The 17,130-nt window shown below is 43.9% G+C and overlaps 1 protein-coding gene across 3 annotated transcripts in view; it reads left to right on the top strand.

Moving 5' to 3' along the window:
* Rigi (RNA sensor RIG-I) overlaps positions 1–16,730 on the top strand; it is a 55,806-nt gene extending 39,076 nt beyond the window's left edge. For 2 of the 3 annotated variants that reach the window (XM_076563468.1, XM_006975324.4), the window contains 6 exons: positions 346–494; positions 3,581–3,671; positions 5,665–5,835; positions 6,918–7,069; positions 12,844–12,987; positions 15,174–16,730. In XM_076563468.1, coding sequence (XP_076419583.1) covers positions 346–494; positions 3,581–3,671; positions 5,665–5,835; positions 6,918–7,069; positions 12,844–12,987; positions 15,174–15,470 — 1,004 coding nt within the window. In that variant the 3' untranslated portion in view covers positions 15,471–16,730. Of the gene's footprint in view, positions 1–345; positions 495–3,580; positions 3,672–5,664; positions 5,836–6,917; positions 7,070–12,843; positions 12,988–13,966; positions 15,140–15,173 lie in introns of those variants that run through there. The other variant, XM_076563469.1, reaches the window with a different exon arrangement.
* Positions 16,731–17,130: the final 400 nt, after the last annotated feature.

Genomic DNA, 17,130 nt, shown 5'->3' with positions numbered 1-17,130 from the left:
AGGTAGCCTAAGATCTGTAGAGCAGCTTCTCAGTTACTTAGTGTTTGGGTTGTTTTCTGTATTTCTTTCATAGTCTCAACAATCTCAGTGACTGTCCTCGGGATCTTCTGCATAGTTTTCTAAATAGAACTTTTGAGTCAAATTCCTAGCTGTAGATTACTGCGCCAAAGAATGTGTGAGCTTTATATTGCTAAACTGCTTTCTAAAGGGATACACCATTTGAAATTAGTGTTGACTTCTCAGATTTCTGGCTAACAATGGAGAGGTTAACTGTTTGAAATAGAAGGCCACAGTTCTAAAGCCTTAACATTCATTAGCCTTTTGCAAACTGTTCTCTATTTGCAGAAAAGCTGGAGGACCTAGAAAAGGTTTCCACAGATCCCAGCAACGAGAACCCGAAACTCAGAGACCTCTACTTGATCTTACAGGAAGAATACCACTTAAAGCCCGAGACCAAAACCATTCTCTTCGTGAAAACCAGAGCACTTGTGGATGTAAGTCTTGTGTGTGTGTGTGTGTGTGTGTGTGTGTGTGTGTGTGTGTGTGTGTGTGTCCATGCACACACAGAACAGATTGGCTCTACTTTACTGAAAAGGTTGCCCATTCTTCGCTGCCCTGTAATCAAGTATCCATGCATGTGTGGGCCTGTCCTGATTGTTTATCCTTACACTAATACCTCAGTTTTATTTCCTCATGTTCTAAGTCTTAGTACTTCATCCTTTTTAAGAGTTTCCTGTTAAAATTGTCATTTCCAGCCATCCTGTAGGTTTTGATTTACATTGATTAGTAACTAATATGCTTGGACACCTCATATGCTTAGAAGTTTGTCTTGAGATCATCTTTAAAAAGTTTATGTATTCAGATTTTAAAACCAATGCCAAAGTTGAGCTTTTGGGCTGGAGCTATAGTTCAGTGGTTGAGCACTCACCTAGCATCTGAGAGTTTAATCCCCAGTTCTGGAAAAAAAGTAGGTTACCATCTTATTGTCAAGTTTTCAAGAGTCTTTTGTAGGATGACCAAAAAGTCCTCTGTTGAGACAAGGGATTTGAAGTGTTTTCTGCTGGCCTACAGCCTGCTTTTTAGTTACCTTTTTTTTTTTTTTTTTTTTTATGGTGGTGGTGGGGCATGGTTTGAGACAGAGTTTCTCTGTGTAGCTCTGGCTGTTCTGGAACTTGCTCTGTAGACCAGGTTGGCCTTGAACTCAGATATTTGCCTGCCTCTGCCTCCAGAGTACTGGGATTAAAGGTGTGTGCCACTGCCCAGCTTAGCTATCTTAACAGTGTCTCTGCACACTGAATGTTTCAAGTCTGTTTTTTTTTTTTTTTTTTCTGGCTTTGGCTGATGTTTAAGGTCACAAAAATTTTCTCTGTTTCCGTCTAGAATTTTTGTATTTTTATAAATAGTATGAGGTAGGGTTGAATGTTCCATTCCTCCTCCTCCTTTGGATTTATACATCTTATTGTCTGTTGACAAGACAATCCTTTACTGAATTACTTTTTTTTTTTTTTTTTTTTGGTTTTTCAAGACAGGGTTTCTCTGTGTAGCTTTGCGCCTTTCCTGGAGCTCACTTGGTAGCCCAGGCTGGCCTCGAACTCACAGAGATCCGCCTGGCTCTGCCTCCCGAGTGCTGGAATTAAAGGTGTGTGCCACCACCGCCCCACCTGAATTACTTTTGTAACTTAAAACAATCTCTTGACTATATTTGGATGGATTAATTTCTATTCCCCTCCCCCCCCCCCCCCCCCCCCCCCCCCGAGAGCTGAGGACTGAACCCAGGGCCTTGAGCTTGCTAGGCAAGTGCTGTACCACTGAGCTAAATCCCCAACCCCTAATTTCTATTTGTTATTGATTTATACATCTGTTTCCATGATTTAAACATCAATTCTTGAATCTGTCCCATAGTTTTGAGTGCTGTAGCTTTCTAATAAGCTTGAAAAGGGGCAAAGTGAATACTTAGCTTTTTTTTTCCCCCCCTAAGTTTTTAAATCTGCATTCCATTGTCTACTGTGTATACTTTGGAATCAGATTTTCCACATCTATGAAAAATATCCCCCAGGGTCTTTTTTGAAGTTGCATTGAATCTGTGGATAGATAAAGGAAGAAAGACATTAATATTGAGTCTTCAAGCCAAGAGCCATAGTATATCTCCATTTATGTAGAGTTTCTGTATTATTTTTGCTGAAGAGTCCATTACTTACAAAGCTAGAGCCAGAAAATTACCAACATGTATTATCATATGATATCCAGGGGCCAGGATCTGGGAACAACTGGGTGCTTATGGCTCCAGGTCTCAGGAGGCCGCAGTTAGCTCAGGACTCAGGGTCAACCTCTCAGCTCCTTTTGCAGGTTTGTTGGCAGGCTTGCAAAGATGTGCCTCCAACATGGCAGCTGGCTCTGTCTAAAGTGAGTGACGTACAGGAGACTGAAAGGAAGAGGGCCCAGTGGACACTGTCACTTTTACAAGTCCCGCTACATCTGCCTTATTGTGCATTTCAGAAAGAAGCTGCAAAGTCTTTTCATAGGAGGTAGAAGTCACTGAAGGTTACCTGTCTTGTGTTCTTTGCTGTTTTTTTTATGTATGTGGGTGTTTTTCCTGCATGTGTATCTGTATTTTGCATGCAGTGCCCACAGAGGTCAGAAAGGGGTGTGAGATTCTCTGGAACTGGAGTCACAGACAGTTGTGAGCAGCCATGTAGGTGCTGGGAACTGAACCCAGGTTCTCTGGAAGAGCAGCCAGTGCTCTTAACCACTGAGCCGTCTCTCCAGCCCCTTTGCTGTGTTTGATTAGTGTTTTGTCATTTTTAGTATAGAGGTCGTGCGTACATTTTGTTAGATTCGTACTTAGGTGTTAGTTTTAGTGATGCCATTTTTAAATATTTACTTTAAAATATTTCACATTGTGGACGGGGGAGATAGTTCAGTAAAGTATTTGAAGTGCAGGTGTCCGGACCTGGATTTTCAGTCCCCCAAACCCATACAAAAACCTGAGCATGGTAGTGTACACTTGTAAGCCCAGCACTGTGGAGGCAGAGAGAAGCAGAACCCTGGGGCTTGCTGGCCAGCTACGTCAGCAATCCCCAAGGAGTTACTCAGTCTCAAAAAAACTAAGGGGGGGTGTGTAGGGGGACTCCTAAGTAATGACACCTGAGGACCCCAGGCCTCCACATGCATGTACACACACACACATGCTCAGCCCACCCCAACATGGTCAGCCATGTGCACCCACACACAACACACAGATTTTCAAATTGCAGTTGTCTGTTGCTGATATGTAACCATGCGACTGATTACACATTTGACCTTGCATCTCAAAGTCTTGCTAAATCCGCTTCTTCTGTGTACCCCTCGTGCTAAACTTCGCCTTTTTGTCGCTTAAAACATCTCACAAATTAAGCCACAATGAACCACAGAGTTCTAGACCACTGGAATTCGTTGTTGTTTGGAAGCTGGGGTTTGTCAGTCTGAAATCTATCTGTATCTTCGGTTTTATGTTCTTTTTGTAAATATATTCTATGCTGAATTAATGCAAGGTTTAATGTTTACAAGTAGTGTCCAACTGGTCATTTCTTCTCACTTCAAGGCTTTAAAGAAGTGGATTGAAGAAAATCCTGGACTCGGCTTTCTAAAACCTGGCATATTGACTGGACGAGGCAAAACCAACCAGGCCACAGGTATTTGTGTACAGTGAATTAGATGTAGCATACTATGTTTATAAAATGTATACCTTGTTCCATTATTTTGTGCTTGTATCAGTCAGAGTTTAGCTAGAGAGATAAAGCGGCTAGGAGATTACACATATGTATATGGTATGGATGTGTATTTATATCTGTACCCAGGACAGCAGGCAGAGATTTCCTGAAAATGAACACACAGTGAGGCTAGCAATGCAAACCTGAAACCTGCAGGCAGGGCAGTTGGTCTGGAGGAGGAGGAGCCAAGAACAGCTTGGAAGCCCTGGCACATGAATTGTTTAAGTCTCTGAGCTCAGGGAAGGCCCACACCCTCGTTCAAAAGGTCAGGCCCCCTTAGATGAACTCACTTCTCATGTAACTCAACTGATTAGGGATCTTAACCATGTCTGCAGGCTCCCTTCACATGAATGGCCACAGCTGTCTCTCTGCCTGACCTAGTCAGTGCCTCAGAAGGCCAGCACACGTCCCAAATGCCGGAAGCCACACTGGTCTGGTTCCCTGCGGGAAACTGCCTCCTTTTGTGTCCTGCAGACAAAGCCGGAGTTGCTTTTCAGCACTCCTAGCTCATGCCTCTCTTCAAATTCTGGAAATGAAAATACTCTGCATCTATTATATTGTTATTCTTTGCAGGGTAGATTTTGTTCTGCCTACTACTGCATAGTTTATAGTTTAAAAACGGTCTAGGCAACCCTGAACTCTAACTAGTGTGGTCACAGGGTGGGAGGTCATCGTTACCTGGAAGAATCCTGTGTTGCTCGTCCTCATCACAGCTTTGGCCCAGCTCCCAGAATATCTCCGCCGTATGACATGTCGTCACCCTGTTCTTCCTGCCTCCACCCCTGTTCTCCTGTGCCTCACTCATTGTTCTGCTACTTTTCCCACATGGAATTTCCAGATCTCATAAATGTAGAGTGGACTCGAGTTTTGAAAGTATGGTTTCAAGTCTAATACTATCTTAATGGGATTGGATCTCAAAGTTCTTCGCCATCTCTCCAACATGAATCCAACTTGATTTTCAAACTTTGTAACTGACGTACAAATAGACACTGTTCATCCATGCATGTGTGGATCCTGCCAGTCTTCCTTTCTCCCTCCCTCCCTTCCTTCTATTGATACATTTATCTGTCCATCCATCGATGCATCCATCCATCTTTCCATCATGTATTGAGACCTTTCTCAGCGCCCTGCTTGTACCCAGTAGCCATCCTTGTCCTCACACCTGAGCTGACCTCCCCCAACATTTCCATTTTGTGGTTCTCACCCCACTTCCTCTGCCATGGCTTCCTGCTTATCATTCTTGTAGATAAAAATGTCATCTTTAGCCATCATATTCTTACCTGACCAACTATAGTCCATAATTGCTGACTGAGCGTTAGGTGAATGAATAAATAGCCCAAGATGATGGTGACAATTTTTGTTTCCTGGATAGTTCCTTCTTGTTTCATAGCTAACCCAGAAAAAAAATGTGAATTAAAAAAAAAAGAAAAGCGCCGGGCAGTGGTGGCGCACGCCTTTAATCCCAGCACTCGGGAGGCAGAGCCAGGCGGATCTCTGTGAGTTCGAGGCCAGCCTGGGCTACCAAGTGAGCTCCAGGAAAGGCGCAAAGCTACGCAGAGAAACCCTGTCTCGAAAAAAACAAAAAAAAAAAAAAAAAAAAAAAAAAAAAAAAAAAAAAAAAAAAAAAAGAAAAGCTTCAGGTTGTTTGCTGTCTGAACATTTTCAGATTCCCTTATCAGTAGCATTTTTAGTTCCTAGGCTGTGAAACATGTTATAACTTCTATGCCTTACTTTCTTCATCTGCCAAATGGAAAAATAGTAATTAGGTGAAATCTGATGTACTGTGTGCTTTTTTTTTTTTGTTTTTCAAGGTAAAAATGACTTTTCACTTTTAAATGGTTCCTAATTAGTAGCTGGTTTTCCAAGAGTATAATTCTTTCATGAGTGAGTTGTACTACCTCTTTATCCCACACAGGGATGACACTCCCAGCCCAGAAGTGTGCCCTGGAAGCATTCAGAGCCAGTGGAGATAACAACATTCTGATTGCTACCTCGGTCGCTGATGAAGGCATTGACATTGCTCAGTGCAATCTGGTCATCCTGTATGAGTATGTGGGCAATGTCATCAAAATGATCCAAACCAGAGGTGAGAGCCGCTGATGTTATTCCCCCTGGCTCCCGTTTTGTCTGGCTTGTGGCGTTTGGCCTTCCTTCTTTACTGAGCTGTGTTATGTGACTGATGGCACACTCGACTCTGGTGCTGTTAGTCTAAAAGCTGACTTACTTGGTCAGGATTGGGTGGGTATAGTTTTACCCGTAATACTCCGTTGTGTCTCTTCACAATGGCGCCACTTAATGCCCAGCGTTCGCTGGCATATTTACGAAAATATAATATCCACTAAGCCTGAGGCTTTGCCCGTCAGCGAGTAGACCTTTCATGGTTGTGGTGAGTAGCTCCTGTATTCCAGACTCCTCCCTCCCTTCCCTTGTTTCCCCAGGAACAGCCCCTCCAACCCCATTTTACCCTTCCTGAATCATGGCTGTGTGTGTGCCGCTCATTATTCCCATTTGCTTTTCATTCTCCTCCTCTGCTTACTAGCCAGTCCAGCCAACCAGACTCTGCTTACAGCCTGTTGAATGTCTCACATACTGCCCCTTTGTATTTTATGTCCTTTTCTGTCTCCATTGCATGTAACCTAGTTCTCCCAGAATAATCTCTAGTTCAAATGCCCATGACCCTCGTTATACCTGTCTCTGTAATGGCACTGACAAGTTCTCACCCACACTCCAGGGTGAGAGTGTGGGAGAGAAACCCTCTCTCCCCATTGCATGAGGGTTCAGGTGGGAGTGCTCATGGAGCCATGACCGAGGGTTCATGGTGCCATGACCGAGGGCTCATGGAGCCATGACCGAGGGCTCATGGAGCCATGACCGAGGGCTCAGGCTAGCTCATCTGTAAGTCAGTGTTTCTGACACGATGGCTGTGGAATCACATTGCATCACTGGAGAGCCTAAGGAAACGAGCTGCAGGTGGATCCTGGTTCCTCTGTATGTTTACCATGCAGGCTGGAACCTGCATTGGAGCCACTCTTCAGGCCAGCTTCTCCAGAAAGCAGGATGCCATGAATCAAAGTCAAACTCTAGGAATACTTCCCACATTTTTTGTATCTATTTTCACATAACGTCAGTGTTTTACATCCAAAGTACAAATAAAACGTTTTCTGACAGGCAGAGGGAGGGCGAGAGACAGCAAGTGCTTCCTCCTGACCAGCAATGCTGACGTGATAGAAAAAGAAAAGGTGAACATGTTCAAGGAGAGAATAATGAACGAGTCCATCTCAAGACTTCAGACATGGGATGAAACGAAATTTGAAAAGATGGTAAGTCTTTTTCTGTGCTATTCTTTTGGAATCTGACCAGAAATAACAAATGAGCATGGTTGGTGCTGAGTGTGTGTGTGTGTGTGTGTGTGTGTGTGTGTGTGTGTGTGTGTGTGTGTGTGTGTATGTCTGTGTCTGGGCTTTTTTTAAAGAGAATTCCAAGTAGTTTAGGCTGGCTTTGAACTTGAACTTGCTGTGGAGCTGAGGGTGATCTTGAACTTCACATCCTCCTGTCTCTACCTCTCAAGTGATGGAATTCATGTGACTTGAAAGGGAGGACACATGGGGGGGCAGCCAGAGGGGAGGGGGAACGCAGTGTGGGGAGGGGGCATGAGACATCTGTGTGAAAATGCCATAAAAGAAGAAAAAAGATTATGGTTCTTGGGGTGGGAACCCTTTGTGATATTTAGTGAGGGTTCTGCGGCTGGGTTTGAACTTGAAAACTGGCTTGAGCACAGTTCACTAGGAGGGTTCGTGTTGTGTGGTCCACCATCATTAGAGCGTTGTGCCCTGGGGAATTCTCTGGTTACCATGTAGCAGCTTAACATGTACAGTCCAGGGGAAGCCCAGAACTCACATCCATGATGGAAGGAAGCGTCAGGACATGGTGGTAGTTCAGTTAACTCACGATGGTGAATTATTATTATTGGGCCATTCTGGTTATAAAGGCCATATAGTGTAATCTGAAATTTAAATGAAGAAGCCTGTGTTCCCTTCCTCTTGGGGACAAGATAGGTCATGAATGTTACTTTTGAATGAAGGACTTCCAGGATGATGTGGACACTCACAGCTGCTGCCAGGGTTTGCTTTCTTACCTGTGAGGGTGGGAGGAGGGGTAGAGGATGGCTCCTGTTAATCCCACCAGGTGAGAATAAGACCACTGTTGTTGGAGGGCTTTTCTCCAGGCTTCCACCAAGCCCCACAGTCCCACAATCCACGTATAAAATAATCACTCAGACACTTATATTACTTATAAACTGTATGGCCGTGGCAGGCTTCTTGCTAACTGTTCTTATATCTTAAATTAACCCATTTTTATAAATCTATACCTTGCCACGTGGCTGGTGGCTTACCGGTGTCTTTACATGTTGCTTGTCCTGGCGGTGGCTGCAGTGTCTCTCCCCCCTTCTTACTGTTTCCCCAATTCTCCTCTCTCCTTGTCCCGCCTATACTTCCTGCCTGGTCACTGGCCATCAGTGTTTTATTTATATAGAACAATATCCACAGCAGACCACTACCACAATTTTGAGCCACATTTGATGCAAGCTTTATTAAATACTGGCCAGGACAATGGACAGTGGCCAGGTCCATACCCAGGACTTACAGACAATGGCTGCAAATTAGTCACTAATTTATACAGGCAAAACCCATAAGGCTTCGTACTTCTTGTCTTTGTCTAGTCAGGGCCAAGCATACATCCTGATATACTTCCTGCCTACATACTATGTGTGATCAAGCACATCCTGTGCATTTGGGGCAACCAAGCTTGTTTATGGAAGTGAAAACATGTGCCTTGTTATCTAACATGAACAACAGCCCCCAGCATTCCAGGACATTATCTGTCCTTAGGCAGGTGGGGCTCACAGGTGAGAGGCGTTTCTGTTTTACTGTTCTCTTAAGCACAGTCATTTAAACTTAAAATACAACTTTAGCCATCACACTCAGTGGATAAGGGTGCTTGTCACCAAGCTTGATGGCCTGAGTTTGATCCTTGGAACCTACAATACAGAAGGAAGAAACCGATTCTGCCTATGTGTGCAGCCGTTTCTTTTCAACCACAGGTGTGGGATTGGGTCAGGCAGGGCCTTGGCGACATCTCTACTAGTTGCTGCTGTCTGCCTTAAAGTCTTAACTCTAGTAGTAACACATTTAACTCATTAGAATTTGGAGCAATTACCAGCAGTACATGAAAAAAGCCATTACATATAAGTGAGTGAAAGACATGGGATGTCTAAGGGAAGGTTCATGTTTACTCTTTCCTGTCATGTTCCCCCAAGCTCTAGCCTAACTGAGAAAGTGAGTAGATCTGAACCTTTTAATCTTTCATTTTATTTTTCATATGTATGGGTGTTTTGCCTACGTGCATGTCTGTGAACTCTGTTCATGCCTGGTGCTCTCAGAGGTCAGAATAGTGTGTCAGATCGCCTTGTATAGAGTTATGAGCTTCAATGTAGGTGCCGGGAATCAAACCTGGGAAGAACAGTTAGTGCTCTTAACCACGGAGCCATCTCTCCATTCACCTTCATCTGTATCTTAAAAAAAATGAAGTTAAAAATCTGGGCATGGTGGTGCACACCTTTAAATCTCAGCATTTGGGAGGCAGAGAGATCTCTGAGTTCAAAGCTAGCTTGGTCTACATAGTGAGTTCCAGGCCAGCCAGGGCTATCTACAGAGACCCGGTCTCAAGAAAATAAAACAACAACAAAAAAGGAAGTTAATATTAAAATTGCTCATAAATTGAGCCAGGTGTGGTGGCGCATGTCCTTAATCCCAGCACTTGGAAGGTAGAGGCAGGCAGATCTCTGTGTGTTTGAGGCCAGCCTGGTCTACAAAGGGAGTTCCAGGACAGCTAGGGCTGTTACACAGAGAAACTGTATCTCAAAAAACAAGACAAAAAATTGCCTATAAAGGAATGTGTAAATCATGTAATCCTAAATTTTTTTCTAGAAATTTATCCAAAGTTAATTTATAGCAAAGAATAAGTACATGTCATATAACTCTTTCACAATAGTGAAAACTTTTTTTGAAGACAGGAACATAACCCCAATGTGGTAGTTTGAATGTAACTGGCCCCCATAAGCTCATAGAGAATGGCACTATTAGGAGGTGTAGCCTGGTTGAAGTAGGTATAGCCTTGTTGAAGGAAGTGTGTTACTATGAAGGCAGGTTTTGAGGTTTCCTATGCCCAGGATACCACCCAGTGTCTCAGTCAACTTCCTGTTGCCTGCAAGATGTAGGACTCTAAGCTACCTCTCCAGCACCATGTCTGCCTGCATACCACGATGCTCCCCACCATGATGATAATGGACTGAACCTCTGAAATTTTAAGTGAGCTACCCCACTTCTATGTTTTCATTTATAAGAGTTGCTGTGGGCATGGTGTCTCTTCACAGCAACAGAAACCCAAGACAGTCCACTTTTTTTTTTTTTCCGATAGAGGCACCACTTAGCCCAGGTAGCTTTAAACTCACTATGTAGCCAAGGATGACTTTGAACTTTTGATCTTCCCACTTCCAGATCCAGATGCTTTGTGATACCACACCCAGTCACACTTCTCTCTCCATTTTATTTACAAAACTTAAAAAAAAAAAAAAAAAACACCTAAGAGGTTGGGTATGGTAGGAAATACCTTAAATCCCAGAACTTCAGAGGCAGGAAGATCTCTGAGTTTGAGGCCAGCCTGGTCTACATAGCAAAATCCAGACCAGCCAGGGCTACACAGTGAGGAAATAAGAAAATCTCAGGTGTGACAGCATGAAGACTGGAGGCTGGGAATATCATGCACTGATTATTTTTTAACCTATATTCATTGTAAGTGTGATGGTGGTAAAGTCTTGGTTTTCCTTCTTCTGAGAATAGCCCTTCATTTTGGAGAGGCAGGTTTGATGGGCAAGAGTGATAATTCTTTTAGCATTTGAGAAATAACTATGCCACTTCCTTCTGGCTTGTGTGGCTTCTAAGGACTGCCTGCTGGCATTCAGACTTTCCTTTGGAGAGAGAGTGCTGGTTTTTTGTTTGTTTGTTTGTTTTGTTTTATTCTGAGATTTTGTGTTTCCAGAAGTTTATTATATGCACCTTGGAGTGAATGTCTTTACTTTATCCTGTTTGGGGCTCATTTGGCTTTGTGCATCTATGATCTTATTGCTCGTCACATTTCAGAATTGTTCAGCCATGATATCTGGCTTTCCAAATCCTGCTACTTCATTTCTGGACTCTAATGGCATTAAGTGTTAAATGTAAAAAAATTCTTCAGTAGCCGTATGTCCCAAAGAGTCTGTTTTTTTGTTTGTTTGGTTTATTTTCTTTGTGTTGTTTGATTGGGGTAATTTTGTTTGTTCTAGTTTTAGAAATACTATATATATGTATATATATATATATATATATATATATATATATATATATATATATATATATATATATATATGGTGTGTGTGTGTGTGTGTGTGTGTGTGTGTGTATGCATGTGTTTACAGCATTTAAGTCTGTGCACCAAGTACTCATTCCCTGGTGCTTAAGGAAGCCAGAAAAGGGTGTCAGATCTCCTGGAACTGAAGTTATAGAGTTGTCAGTTGCTAGGTGGATGCTGGGAACTGACCCAGGGCCTCTGGAAGAGCAGCCAGTGCTTGTTATTAACTGCTGAGCCATCTCTCTAACATTTATTTCAGTTTTTAGTTCAAAATTGCTCCTTGGTCCCCTCTAGTCTAGCCCTTCTGTTGAGCTTTAAGTTTGGGTTGTAACGAACTTGTATATTTTTCCATAATCAAATGTCTGTGATTGTTCACTGAAGCATTTCATCCTGGCTGTGAAATTCCTTACCACACAAATCTTATTATTTCAGCCTTGGCATTATTGATTGTTACTTTTTCATTCAGTGTGAGCTCTTCCTGTTTCATGATACGAAAAGAGGCGTTTGAAACTTAAGACATTTTCACTCTGAACCTTTGTAGTCTTCTGTGTTGGCTGGCTTCTGGCTCAGCTCTGGTTAGGAGGTAGGGCCACTGCTTTGTCACCATTTGTGGAAGCAGATGTCCAGCCTCTGAGAGGAGCAAGGGGAGGAGGCGGGGAATTGTCTCCTCATAGGGTCTTACTCGACTGTGGGTAAGTGGGGTGGGAGAGTGGGGTTTATGAGTCCTGTCAACAGGCTGAAGACCCTGGCTCCATCCTGATAACTGGGGCTTAATTATATCTTTGTAAAGTAGAAATCTTAGTTCCCCCTTGGTGCTGGCACAGTAGGGAGGGGTTGGGCCACAGTGCCCTCTCTACCCAGGGAGCAAAGAAGTTATATTGTCTCAACGGTAGGCTCTAAAGATTTTGTCTGCAAGGCTGCTCTTTTCTGGTCCTTTGCTGAGGGATGTCAGGCTTTTCTTGGGACTTTGTTTCTACCTCTGACATGTCTGATCTCAGCTGCTTCAGCTTCAAGTCTGCACATATCAGGTGAACAGGAAATCCAGGGAACCCACCACATTATTCCCAGGACCCCAGTGTTTCTGGCTGCTCTGCCCTCTCCTCACTCCTGATAATCTTTCACTTGCTTTCTCATTATGCCCAGTTCTTTCTGTACGCCAGAGTCTGCATTCTGAGTTAGAATACAGCTGCACCATGCAGCCATTACACCGTACTGGAATTCAGCAATATGTTTTTGGGCTCGAGGAGAGGTTTCAGATAGAGGGCTATTTCTCCTCTTGATCCATTCCTTTGGCTTATGCCTGAAGCATCCACATGATAGGTCTATTTGTGAAGGTTTTCTAAAGTTTTGCAAACCACTAGAGTAGAAAGCATGGTTCATGTGACTGTTTGACAGGTTTGTCTGTGAAAGTCACTGAAAGATTAATGGAAGATGTAGTTAAACACTGGCTACTAAAGAGTTAAGAGAAGCAAAGGAATTATGAGACTGACTTTCACAAACAAAACCATACAACTAGGCACTGTATGCGCATTGGAAATTATATTCGAGTGGGTGTGTGTATGTGGGTGTGGGTGTTGTGGTCAACCATGTGCATTTATCTTCGTGTGCTAGTTGTGGTCACTCAAGAGACTTTTCTTTTGGAATGTAGGTTCGCCATATACAGTTGGATGAAAAATTCATCAGAGATAGTCAACACAAACCACCACCTGTCCCCGATAAAGAAAATAAGAAACTGCTGTGTGGGAAGTGCAAGACCTTTGCATGCTACACAGCTGACATCCGAGTGGTCGAGGTGAGCAGCCTGGCCGTCCTTAGTGCCAGTCAAAGCTTATCATCTCCTGGAGCAATGTTTGTAGAAGGACGCTAGTGCTTCTGTTGTCACTGTTGGCCATGGTCCTTGTAGTGAGAAATAAAGTCTTGCTTCTGTGTGGGAGCCAGGAAAGCTGATGTTACAGAAGCACAAACTAGAACAGTGGAGGTAGAGGCCGGGGAGTAGAGGGAGGTCTGATTACAGCGGCCCCAAACAGTCAGGATGGTAAGGGTTAGGGTTCCACAAGTACTGCTTTGTTTCCAATTCACTACAATTCTTATAACAAATTAGACGAGGGAAATTCAAAGCTTCCTAGCATGAAGAGATGGAAACTGTTCAGGCAGAAGGGAATGCTAATTACTCTGATGAGATCATCGTTCTTTTCTTAGATTATCATACGGCACACCACAAATACAAACAATTGTGTGTCAATTAGATAAAAAATAAAGTTCTTTTGAAAGATAGTCTCACTATGTAGACCAGGCTGGCTTCAACTTGTCAAGCTTCTGTGTCTCGGCCTCCCCAGTGCAGGGACTACAGGCACACACCACCACTTTTTCCAAAAGTTCTTTTATGCAGCTGTAGAAAATGAATGCTATGCCGGGCCATGGTGGTGCACGCCTTTAATCCCAGTACTTGGGAGGCAGAGGCAAGTGGATCTTTGAGTGTTCAAGGCCAGCCTGGTCTACAAAGTGAGTTCCAGGACAGCCAGAGCAACACAGAGAAACCCTGTCTCAAAAAACCAACCAACCAACCTCCCCCCGACCCCCGCCCCCCCTCCAAAAAAAGAAAGGAAATGAAGGTTATGCTAGATGCAGTGTTGTGTCCTTGATTAGCTCCTGGGACAAATAAAGGATTAGGCATAAAAATCTGTAATTGAAAGAAGCATACTGGTGTTGATTGCTTAGTTTTATCAAATGTGTGGATGAATATAAATGTGGGCCTTGGGACTTGGTTTAAGGCAGTCAAGAATCTCCCCAGCCATTTTTGCACCTTTACTGTGTGTCAACAACTATACCAAGGAAACGCTGAGGCTGCAGTTTTGAAGCACACATGGTACAGTGAAACCTGCCAGCAAACTAATGGTACAGTGGGAAGTAATCTGAACACACAATTATAAAGATGCTTTCCTTATGGCTGCAAACAACATACACAGCAACACCTGTGTCATGACCACCAATGGAGGGGGGTCCATCTTTGTCAAGAAAGACAGAGACTAAAGGCTAAGTATCTAAAAATGTCATATTCTGATAAAGACATTCTTTATTCCTATTGTGTTTTCTAAAATTCGTTTTTGGACAGAGAACTTTTTTTTCCCTCCTTTTTGCCTGTTTTTCAAGACAGGGTTTTTCCTGTGTTGCCCTGGCTGTTCTGGAACTCACTCTGTAGACCAGGCTGGCCTTGAACTCACAGCGATCCATTTATCTCTGCCTCCCAAGTGCTGGGACTTAAAGGTGTGTGCCACCACGTCTGGCCCCCTTAAAGCTTTTAATTAAAGGTCGGTAAAACCTCCAGAGACGAATTCTTGCTACCAATGGAGGGTGGTGAATGGCTGGACTAGCTAGGGATGGGTTATATGGGACCATTTGAACAAGAAGCATACTACCAGTGACATCCATTTTCTGAATCTGATTCTTTAGATGTAAAAGGCACTTTCAGTTCCGATTTCAAAGGCTTCTAGTTCACAGTGGCCCCTTTAGACAATTTCCCTGGAGAACTGGATGCTGGGCCCACACTTGTTTCTGTAGGGTACACTCTTCGTCAACTATAGGTAGGACCTGGGGACAGTCCAGCTCCTGAGCCTCTTCACACACACTGACCCGTGGGTGGTCATCCCCATGCTTTGGTTTGTGCCTTTCTGGCCTCTGGTAAACGTGCACTTTGCATGTGTTCAACAACTACCCCTTTGTTTCTGAGTTAGAGAGCTGGGTTTCTCCCTCTTCTGGGGGTGCTCAGTACCACCTCACTTACACCTCCTCCCACCCATGCTTAAAGCCCAGTAAATGGATTCTCCTCTGGCCTGCAGGAGCCTCTGTCTCTAGTCCCTTCTTTTGCCACCTGTAAAATAAAGGTGATGCCACTCCCTCTTCCTCCTTGACTGCTGAGTAGTTTTTAAGTCGCTTCGGACTGCTTTTAACATTCTTTTACGTTCCATCTCTTCCTCTCAGCAATCCCATTACACCGTGCTTGGAGAAGCTTTTAAGGAACGCTTTGTGTCTAAGCCACACCCGAAACCAAAGACCTACGATAGTTTCGAGAAGAAAGCAAAAATATTCTGTGCCATTCAGAACTGCCGCCACGACTGGGGGATCCACGTGAGATACAAGACGTTCGAGATTCCAGTCATAAAAATTGAAAGTTTTGTGGTGGAAGATATTGCAAGTGGAGCCCAGAACCGGCACTCAAAGTGGAAGGACTTCCATTTTGACAGAAAACAGTTTGATCCTGCAGAAATGTCCATATGACCGCACGGCTCCCGAGTCTTTCAGTCCAGGGAGCCACGACTCCCCGAGTGCAGAAGCAATGAACCGACTCTTTCTTACACAAGCTTATACTGTGTGGAAGGCCGGATCACCTCTGTCTGTTCCGAGCAGTTCTCATCCACACAACGCGCATGTGCATGAACTGCAGCACTGAGTAGTACTTTGTTTACCAATAACTCATAGCACTTGGAGGGGGTTGAAAAGTTTCCCTTTTATACTTTTCAGAACTGCCGGCCAAGAGAACACACAGCCACTCAGTGCATCAGGATGGATGAAGTGCTGGAAGGTTTTCCTTACTCCCCTTTCTCAACCTGCCACAAGATGCTTTGCCCTTAACAAGCTACTGAATTTGTTCTTTTTAAGGTCACCGGGCTGACTGCCAAATCCAACGGGCATTTCTGGTTCTTACATTGGACTCCTTTCCTGCTTTTGGCGGTCACACTCCCCTTTGGGTTCTCTTGGTTTCTGATTCTTGTAGTCTTTTTCTGTTGGTCTTTGCTGGCACAAGCACAGGTGATTAGAGTGACCTATACCCTTAAAATGTCAAACGCCGTGGCAGACAGCTATGCTCGCTGAGAAGGCATTTCTTTCTGCTCATTTACTATACATCTTACTCTGCAATATGTTCTTTTCACTTGGACCATTTCCCCTCCTTGACTAGACATCTCAAGCCATGGTTGCCTCCTCCCTCTCCCCCTCCAGACAGGGTCTCTCTGTAGACCAGGAACTAGATATGTAGCCTTGAATTCACAGATTCCCCTTATCTCCCTAGTGCTGGGATTAAAGGCTTATGCAACCATACCCGGTTCTAGCTATTTTCAATAAAGGCTAATGTTTAACATTTCCAGTTAATATGGCTTTTTTTTTTTTTTTTTTTTGCTTTTAAAGACAAGGTTCCTAGAACTCTCTCTGTAGACCAGGCTGGCCTTGACCTCAGGGATCTGCCTAACTCTGCTCCTCAAGTACTGTGAGGAAAGGCTTGCCCTTTCTTTTTAAATATTATATCTTCAAATGGCATTCCTGTCTTTCTTGCTGAGGGTTACAAATACTTCAGAGGCCGGGCAGTGGTGGCGCACGCCTTTAATCCCAGCACTCAGGAGGCAGAGGCAGGTGGATCTTTGTGAGTTCCAGGCCAGCCTGGTCTACAGAGCGAGATCCAGGAAAGGCACAAAGCTACACAGAGAAACCCTGTCTCGAAAACACACACACACACACACACACACACACACACACACACACACACACACACACACGAACAAACAAAAAACCCAAATACTTCAGAGAGCTTTCATGGGGTCCTTCAGCTTAAGAGACAAGTATCCGAGTGATGTTACCACCAACATACCAAAGCACTCTGTGTTCAGTTCAGAGTAGGATCTGTACTGCTTTGGAGTCAGTACAGCGATTTAAACATCTCCCTAGAAGTTATTTGTAATTTATTAGTGCCATCAATGGCCCAAACAAAACTGCAGAGGTCACATGACCACATAACTCTTTTCACATGACATTTCTATCTGAAGACTATCCCAAGACTACCCAGTGCACAGTGGGCCACCCAAATCAACCCTGGAGGTCAACAATGCTATGGGATAACACCCTACTTCCCACTTGTTCTTATGTCCAGAGAATTAACCAGCAACAG

Source organism: Peromyscus maniculatus, chromosome 2 (assembly GCF_049852395.1).
Source record: "Peromyscus maniculatus bairdii isolate BWxNUB_F1_BW_parent chromosome 2, HU_Pman_BW_mat_3.1, whole genome shotgun sequence".
Taxonomy (NCBI): domain Eukaryota; kingdom Metazoa; phylum Chordata; class Mammalia; order Rodentia; family Cricetidae; genus Peromyscus; species Peromyscus maniculatus.
Note: the sequence above shows the minus strand (reverse complement) of the source record. Positions and strands in the feature narration are given on the sequence as shown.